The sequence below is a fragment of the Perca fluviatilis genome, chromosome 1 (assembly GCF_010015445.1).
Source record: "Perca fluviatilis chromosome 1, GENO_Pfluv_1.0, whole genome shotgun sequence".
Lineage (NCBI taxonomy): Eukaryota > Metazoa > Chordata > Actinopteri > Perciformes > Percidae > Perca > Perca fluviatilis.
This window is the reverse complement of record NC_053112.1, coordinates 36,394,767-36,404,201: the sequence shown is the minus strand read 5'-3', so window position 1 is coordinate 36,404,201 and position 9,435 is coordinate 36,394,767. Positions and strand designations below refer to the sequence as shown.

Sequence of the window (9,435 nt, the reverse complement as noted above, 5' to 3'; positions counted from 1 at the left end):
GTTGTTAACTTTTCTCCGTCAATGAGCCTAGTTTTGACTACAGGGTTGTTATCGGTGGGAAAAGGCGAATACACCGGAAAACACAATTCCTATATGACCTCATACAGTTATTTGCTTTGCCTAGCTCTTAAATATTACTATATTCTACTTAGAATCTGTTTAATACTCCCCTACAGATCAAGTCAAAGGAGTCCTAAAACACTCTATCTAAGGTAGCGTGGCCGAGCGGTCTAAGGCGCTGGATTAAGGCTCCAGTCTCTCCGGAGGCGTGGGTTCAAATCCCACCGCTGCCAGGTTTTTGTCGTGATTACTTCTTAAAACATTATAGAGTTTCTAATCAACAAGCGTGGCTTCTTCTTGTGGATAATATACACTGTGAAAAAGTACATACATATGAACATATTTGAAATGTTTGCTTAAAATGTGTTAGCTACAATTGATATGGCATATGTAGTCTCGCTTTGCCAGTCCATACTGGACACACTGCGGAGGAGGGTCTGGCTAGTCCACACAGCAGGCACGGCGCCAGGATTCCAGTTTTGGATGGGCCAGACCAATTGTGGGTGGGCCTTAAATTAAAAACGTTATCAAATCCCTGTTTAACCTAATACAAATGACTGGCTAATATACTGTTATATATATATTATGTGCTTGTGCTTACATAATAAAGATTGTAATAGCTTGAAGCTATTTATATGTTGTTGCATTGTAAAAAGTTTCGGTGCAAAGGACGGACCTATCCGCGATCGCTCTCCTTGGTTCTGCCCAAAAGAAGAGCGCTTTGGAATCTCCATTACGCACCATACCTGGCTGTGCTATAACGCATCTGTCCTAACCTAAGGCCTGTAGACTGTAAAAGTGGTCAAGAATCTAGTATTTCCCCAAAACATAGTTTAGTTCTGCTCGTATAACATGAGGCCGAATATTTCACAATTCTTTTCAACTGTTTTAAGTTTTCAACAATATACAAATCAACAACACTGCCCGACAGTTTCAATCACTACTCGGCCACAGAACTTGTTCATTGACAACGTCATCTGTCATGTAAAACAAGACTCAAGTTACTTTAGTGTGATGATTCATGTTATAAACATGTTTAACAAAAATAAATAAATCACATTAACAAGCCCTAAAGCATTATTGGCCACAACAAGAGAAAACCATGAGGGAACAACAACTTGATAACAGTAACAGGCTGTTATAGAAATAGAATTGCGCCTGCAGCTCTGTAGCGGGTTATGAATTGATTATTTTAATCCATATATCTCATATGACGACATAATACAATACAGGCAGAGTAGCCACATACCTTACTGTTATCTTATTATCTACTGATACTTTAGCACTGGTTGAGTTGCGGGCTCATCCACGGAAGACCGATCCACAGGGCTATATCCATAGGGGCTATATCATCCACTCGCGAGGCAGAGGCAAAGGCACTAGCACCGGCGCTGCTCGCGCTAACCGCGCCAGCATCCTGCGGTGGCCGAGACAAAGATGTGCTAGGTGTTGTGGATCTCAGCTCTCCTTCATCTCCTGGTTGCAGCGATGACTCTGAGACCGCTCGTGCACGTTTAAGGTAGCCTACCTAAACAACACTGTTGCAACCTTGTCCTTTACTGGAAATGATTTTCACACTCTCATATGGAGCTAGCCTAGCATACCGACAAGCTACATCCGATCCGAACCTCACTGTCTGCTGAACTTGCTTTTTAAATTGTTTTTGAAAACTAAACATTTAGACAATTTTAGCACAAATTATTTGCTGATTTTTAATAATTCTTCACCAAATTATAATATATTTATTAATTAATGTTTTTTGAGGAAATGTTTTGGGTGGGCCTGTTGAAAAGTGGGTGGGCCTAGGCCCGTCAGGCCCACCCATAACGCCGTGCCTGCCACACAGCATTCCAGTATGGGAGAAAAACGTGCTCTGGTTTATTGGCATTTCTTTAAACCAATCACAATCGTCATGAGTAGCACTAAGCTTCGCACGGAGCCGCTGCAAAATAGCATCGGGAAGGAACTTGTTTTGGTGGAACATGTGTACGTTCAAAAGTTTTTTTAGTCGTGCAACAGAAAACTGAGATTGGACAGATAGTCTGACTAGCTGTCTGGATTTACCCTGCAGAGATCTGAGGAGCAGTTAACCATAGTCCTCATACATCCACCGGAGTTTAAAATTCCAACACAAAGAAAGCGGAAGGAGAGAAAATACATGCATCTGGCGGAATTTCCTGCGGCACCGGAGCAATCCCTGAAGTGGAACGTCGAGGATATAGACTATGGCATCTGTAGCCTAGTATATGTGATGACAATGATATTATTGTGTGGTCAGGTCAGTATATGATGGCACTGAGCGTATTCATCAAAACCGCCTTGAATGGTCGCCTGCATGATGCTGCTGCTGCCATGGTAACGCCATGGTATTCAGTATGCTTGCTGTTATGCTGTTATAGACCTTTGAAGCTGTTAATACTGTCCTATCATCGTCTCTAACACAGCATACTCATGCACGTTCACACATACGAAGGCCTTAATAATTTTCAGCATGGCTGGGTGGGGAAAAACAGTTTTTTTAAATATTTGTTCTTTGCGTGGACATTTGCTTCTGTACCCACTTATGCAAGGGCAGATATTTGAATGTTCGCACACACACACCTAAGATGTGCCCTGTACAGCACAAAAGCACCAATACAAAACCATGAACCGCAATTATGTCTCTCCAACGGACATTTTGTGTTGATTTATAAGCTTTAATTTATGTAAACAGAGACTCAGTGAACCATAAGGGCAGAACGTTTTGTCACACTTATGCTCAATACACACTCAAACACACAAACAGACACAGCAAGAGGCAGATGGAGAGATATCTAATGCATTTAATGGGGTTTCGATGTTGAGCTTAGGTCCACAAAAAGGAGAACAGGAACTGGACATAGTTAGTTACATTATGTCAAACGGGTGGTTTATGTGTGTCTTGTATTTCTGTTATAGTTTCTTATTTTCACGAACAGCTCCTCCTTTCTGTCTTTCTCTGCATGACTGTCTGTCTCATACACACATTCCTATTATTGTACACACTCATTCGCACACACACTACAGATATACTGTGAATATAGCTACTCTAATGGCATAGCAGAATGGCATACAAAGAGCACAAAATAGGTATTTTTCAGGCAAAAGTCCACATTCTCCAGATTCCAGCTTCTCAAACATAAGGTTTAACTTAATTTCTCTGTTTTGTATCATTGTAAATTGACTATATGTGTGTTTTGGACTGTTGGTCAGACAAAACAAGCAATTTGGAGGCGTCACACTCTGGGAAATTGTCATTGTGATTTATTTCACTATTTTCTGACTGATTAGTTGATGCAGGCCTATTCCGGTCTCTGAAGTCTTTCCTCTTTCTTTACCAAGAGTTTTGAGAGGACTTCCTTTCATTTAATGTTCTCCTCTCACAGAAGTTCCTCTTGTGTTTAATCTCTGAACATCCTCCTCTCAGACAGGCGTGGTCCTTCTGTTGCCAGCACAGTTTCCAGGCAGCATCTCTGTGTTGTCGTGCGCAGCTTCAGTAGTTAAATCATCCACAGCCATGTCCATCTTACCGTCTTTGAAAGGTGAGGTTAAGGTGTAGAGCATGAACTCTGAGCCCACTGTCACTGGTGTTGGCAAACTTTCCATGGCTTTGGATTCAGCTGAGAGCGACGGCTCTCTATCTCGCACCAAGGATGATCGAAAGGACTGTGAGATCGAGTCCCCTGCACTGTTGCCCCTGTAACTGTATCGGCGTGAGCGGTTCTGGTAGCTACGGTTCCGGTAGTAAGATGAGCTGCGAGAGATGGGCGGCTTAATGAGGGACGGCCGGCCTTTAGTGCGCAGCTGTCGGTGTTTTTCTATGAACACATGAACTGCAAGGACGCCCACCATCTCAGCGAGCACAAAGGACAGAGCTCCAAAATAAAAAGACCAGCCATAGGAGTAGCTCTTCTTATGGTCGCTCTGGCTGGGGTCCCCTGAGTTTGCTGATATGTACACGATGATGCCAATAATGTTACTGAGACCTGGAAGAGTTTAGAGAGACGGAGAGGGTCAGATGCATGATGAATACTGTAAATACTTGCATGCACATTAGCTTTGTGTGTGTCCTGACCTGCAGAGACAAAGAGTATACCCGCACTGAGGATGACATTGTAACGTGACTTGTAGAACTCGCTGGCAGCTACACACACACCTCCGAGAAATAATAATCCCACACTGAGGATGGGGAAGAGGCTGGAGGCTCGTACTGCTCCTGAGGAGAGGAGAGTAGAATGGGCTATTTATAACATTTGAGTACCTGAGAGTTCGGTGTTAGATCTCACAGTTGTGCACATTTGTTACCCACGTAGTAAATACTCTGCAGCATCCTGCTCATAGTCTCCATCCTCAGCAAAATGATCAATGTCTTTGCAAACGCCCCGAAATGTCCCTGCAGGAAAGACAAAGAATTACAGTACATCCATTTGATAACTGCTTTGGCTCTGTGTCATTTTGCTCTGTATTATTTTATAACTTGACATACAAACTTTAGCCCATAATATATAGAAGTCACTTGTGTCTTTAGTCTGGATCAATGGAAGTACATTTCCAGGATAATTGCCGGATGTCCCTCGCCTTCCGCTCTGTGTGTAGCTGTTTGCTTCAGGAAACAGCAACAATCTTCGAGCTGGCAAGCTACGTGGTGTAAATGGTTTTGAAGAAAATTTAGCTAATTTAGCTAATTTAAATAGCTGACGTTACTGTATTGTGCGAACAGTTAACTTCATTTTATATTGCACGGGGCGTTTTCTTTTGCGAATGCAAATGTTCCACGAAAACAAGTTCCTCCCCGAGACTTTTGTTTTGCAGAGCCACTGTCGCTGCGTCCGGCCCTTTAGCGTCCGCCCAAGACGATTGTGATTGGTTTAAGGAACTGCAAACAACCCAGAGCGTTTTCATTTTATTTTAAAAGATTAAAAAATCTGCTGCACATGTTTTGTGCTCTCAGTAACCTCTGGCCCAGAAGTGCCCTTTCACATTTGCACACACAGGGATATATTGATAAATGTGCCGCTATGCGCTGCACTGATTGACCAGTATTGATGATGTGACTCGGTCGCCATGGTTACCAAAACAAAACTCATTCAGTAAGCTACAACTCAGCTGCGGTGAACAGGTCAGAGATGAAAGCTACTGAGAGAGCATTTATTCAAATCATTGTCAGGAGACAAAGAGAGATGAGGTAACATGTTGTTTTGCATAATTTTTCTCACTCTTAGCAAGAATAGATATTTTCTGACCACTTGTATAATGCAGCACATTTGTCTGCCAGCTTAGCACCAGTAGTCTTCACTCAAAGTGTTAACTTTGAAGCCAGGACAGTTTTTGTAGCTTGACATGAAAATAACCTCGACTCTGGAAGATACTATCCCACTATTATTGTCTGTAGTGCTGAGTTTGATGAGTGCACACAACCATACGTCAACCTTGTCTGTCCTTGTGCATTTTTATTTTGTATCACATCTTTGTTATGCCTGTCATGTCACTATTTATTGTTTATTTATCAACACTGCCGCCTCATCCTATAATTATTTATTGTGTATATACACAGAAAGCCTTTAGCTTCCCGTCTGTCTGTCTGTCTGATTCTGGCCTTTTGTGACGCGCGCACGCACACACACACACACACACACACACACACACACACACACACACACACACACACACACACACACACACACACACACACACACACACACAAACAGGATGGTTGAAGCATTGATGTCCTCTGCATGCTTTGTTACCTTTCCATTAAACCATTTTGGAGCTTAGAGATAGAGGGGCAGCGGCAGACGGAGGGAGGGAGGGAGGTAGGTAGGGAGGGAGAGAGAGATAGAGAGAGAGAGCTGAGCATTTCCATTTCATTCAGAAAATTAGCAAAGCAAAGCAAACAGAGGATATAGGTTATAGTTATAGAGGAAGAGGGGTGCTATTAAAAAGCAATGAATAATTGAAAATGTCATTTCCATTCCATCCACATATGCCAAGCCTAGACAACTCCTCTCCTCTCCTCTCCCTCCTCAAGATGCGAACATTAATCTATATCAAACCATAAATCCATCTGAACTTAAGCTCTGATGGTTTACCATGCTCAACTAAACAGTTTTTCATGAAAAGGTAAAAACAAAGACGTAGCCACAAATCTATTTTTTATATTACAGCTTTTGGCTCAAAAGGCTGCTACAGGCTAGTTAATGTCTGTTGAGCTCAACAATTGAGGAACTAGCTCTCCCTCACTATCAGTGCTTTTAAAAAGCTTTTAAAAAGCCACCTTTATGTACATTTCTGCAACTAGCCCAATGTTGTTTTTTTATTGTTTTGTCTTCATTTTGTTTTCATTCTCATGTTTGACCATCAGCCCCAAATTCTATTATTCTGTGGTAGTCGTTACACACTTTGTAACTCTAGTTTTCAAAGCTAGTAAGGAAATGCATTTCACTTACTTACTTATTACATTATTTAATGCAATAATTTGTGAACTTTTTTTGTCTTTTGTTTGTAAAAAAAAATTCTTTATCACCACACTTTGTGTGCTAAAAGTGGTTTCCTTAAGTACTAAGTACTTTACTTGAGTATTTCTCTTTCATACTTCTACTGCACTACGGTTCAGAGGAAAATATGGCACCTTTTATTTGACAACTATCATTAGGCTACTGGTTACTTACTGGTTAACAACTCAACAGTATATAAAATAGAATAAAATACTATTCACACATCAAATAATAATAACCCAATGATATACTTTATAATACTATAACACTCCTAGGGGTCATTTGTCTGCATGTAGTTGCAAGTAGTTTTACTTTTGATACTACTACTAGTAGCCTACATTTTGCCAATAATACTTACACACTTGTTGTAATGGAGTATTCTTACATTATGGTATTACTACTTTTACCTACAGTAAGTTAAGGATCTGAAAACTTCCTCCACAACTGGGTGTTATAAATAATGTTTAACAATATTATTATTTATAGTCAATTCTGCAAGATCCTAAATTTGGCTGTGATGACAGAACAGGGTTCTCCCATGATGCATAATAACAATAATAAGCTGTTATAATTGGCTATCATTATAATGTAGGCTGTATTTTCTATCTATATTCATATAAATGTTCAATATGTTTGTTTACCAGCCACCAAGGCAAATTCCTAGCAAGTGTTACTTATTTTGCAATAAACCCGGCCTTTTCAGATTTTCAGATTTTCAGATTCTGATTTCTGAATTAGCATTCATCACCCAGTATAGAGACACGGTGTACGTTCTCTCTCCTGTGGGAACCTGTAAACCCATACAGTTGTGACAGTACAGCTCAGACAGGAGTCATGTCCTACCCTCGGTGCAGCAGGTCCTCCACAGACCGGAGTGGGTCAGGACCTCCTCGTTCTTGCGGACGGTCTCGTTGTCGTTCAGGTTCTTGGAGCGGCACACCCCGCGGGAGTACAGCCAGTAGTCCGTGCCCACTGCGATGGTCATGAGGCTGAAGGCGCAGAAAGCCCCCGCCGTGGTCAGCAACATCTGCATACCCCGGTTACACAGCCTCATGTCGGCCCAGGCTCTTCCGCGTCCTCCGCACCGAGGAGTCCCCCAGTGGACGAAGGCCAGCGGGGTTTAGAAACTGTTAGAAACTTCCCCCCCTGTGCCTGAACTTTGTGTGGATCCAGTCAGCTGAAGATAACTCCGATTCTGTGCACATCTTCTGTAACCGGATACTCTGTATTCTAGTTGGATTAGTGCAGGTTTCAGGACGGGTCATAGCCTACATGCATCAGGCTTGGTTCACTGAGTCGGGATGTTTCCATGTCAATGCAGGAGAGAAGTCAGTAGGCTGGTAGTAGTAGGCTACAACTGATGAATCAGAGAGGAAAAACAGACCGAGGGGCGAAAAGTGGAAAAAGCCACAAATCCTTGGTGAAACAAAAAGTTGGTCAGAGAAAACAGCAGCAGCAGCTCCAGTGGACGCAATCTAGTTTGTTGTAGCTTCTGCATGGCACAAACTGCAGGGTAATCCTACCCTCCAGTGTGTGTGTGTGTGTGTGTGTGTGTGTGTGTCTGTGTGTCACTAAGCATAATAGATCAGTCTGGGTCAGTAGTCTAAACCAGTTCAGTTCAGCACCGTGGACAGCAGCACAGTGGTCAGAGCATGTTATTGTCTTCATTTATAGACATGTATATATATATATATATATATATATATATATATATATATATATATATATATATATATATATATAAATTATGATTAATTTGGTTATCATGCTATCCATTATCATAAAAATGCCACATACATTTCTGCATTAATTAACTAATCACCTAGAATTTCTTTGATAGAAACCTGATACTGTGTTTTACTGCATTATTTTTGATTATTAATCACTACTAGCGTCTTTTTAGGAGAATTAGGCCTATCTCTGAATAAAACCAACTAGGCCTAAAATATGTTTTTACCCAAAAGTGCAAAGGGAATTATTACACTTTTCCCCCCCAGACTTTATTCATTTTCAATTTCAGTTAAAATGATCTGTTTTCATATTCCACACTATGCTCATTTATCTATATTTCCAATATCGTAAATTGTATTACTTTTTTTATTATTAGAATTAAAATTGAGGGTTACTACAAATATTTAATGATACCAGCAAAATATGAAGTGTGAGCAACACTGGATGTTGATTAGATATTTCTGACTTAACTGAACTGTGATGGCTGTGATCACTTGGACCCCTTTTCATTTAATTGTATTTAAACTTGTATTTTTCTTGATACTTTCATACGCATACCAAAACTCAACCACTGATTGAGACCAATGAATAATAAACCTTCATTTTGATGAATTGTCAAAGTCAATTGTCAAGCAAAAATGCCAAACATTTGTTACGCTTCTGCTTAGGTTGCTGCTTTCCCCTATTTTATATAATTGGAAACTGATTAAGTATAGTTTTGATCTGTTTATTGGACAAAAAAAGACATTTGAAACCTGACCATAAGATATAGGCCGTCAATTTCACTATATTCTGACATTTTACAGACTCAACAATTAATCAAAACCTTATTAAATACAGTAATGATATAATGAAAACATGAGTTACAGACAATTTTGTCTTTTTTTGTGTGTCAAACACCGGTCACTTTATGCCTTGAAAGTTATTTTTTCGAAGCAGTCTGCCAATCTCTTTGATGATCTGACAGGGATTATATTTATTTTTTTACCCAGTATATATAATGTACAACAGAGTAAAACACAAGAGCCACAGTTACTGAAATGGTATTATGATAATTCACTTTAATGTAGGTATCATACTGTAAGTGTCTCTCACGCGCAGGTAAAGGTGGCGCATGCAACACACGTACACT

General features: G+C 40.6%; 1 protein-coding gene and 1 non-coding gene across 2 annotated transcripts; one reads left to right on the top strand and one right to left on the bottom strand.

The window, feature by feature from the left end:
* Positions 1 to 211: 211 nt before the first annotated feature.
* trnal-aag lies at positions 212 to 293 on the top strand. The gene has a single exon. It is a non-coding gene; the product is annotated as a tRNA-Leu (tRNA).
* Positions 294 to 2,862: 2,569 nt separating this feature from the next.
* On the bottom strand, positions 2,863 to 7,663 carry LOC120556896 (voltage-dependent calcium channel gamma-3 subunit-like). Its single transcript, XM_039796718.1, has 4 exons — positions 7,416 to 7,663; positions 4,388 to 4,471; positions 4,154 to 4,294; positions 2,863 to 4,064 (listed from the first exon to the last, which is right to left on the bottom strand). The coding sequence occupies exons 1-4, from the start codon at positions 7,624 to 7,626 to the stop codon at positions 3,502 to 3,504; spliced, it is 999 nt and encodes a 332-aa protein (XP_039652652.1). The 5' UTR covers positions 7,627 to 7,663; the 3' UTR covers positions 2,863 to 3,501.
* Positions 7,664 to 9,435: the final 1,772 nt, after the last annotated feature.

Excerpts from the sequence above, each read along its gene's own strand:
- LOC120556896 (XM_039796718.1), bottom strand. The coding sequence starts at position 7,626 with ATGAGGCTGTGTAACCGGGGTATGCAGATGTTGCTGACCACGGCGGGG. Across the intron at positions 4,295-4,387 it reads TGCTGCAGAGTATTTACTAC|GAGCAGTACGAGCCTCCAGC; the intron begins GTGGGTAACAAA and ends TCCTCTCCTCAG. Across the intron at positions 4,065-4,153 it reads TATACTCTTTGTCTCTGCAG|GTCTCAGTAACATTATTGGC; the intron begins GTCAGGACACAC and ends AAACTCTTCCAG.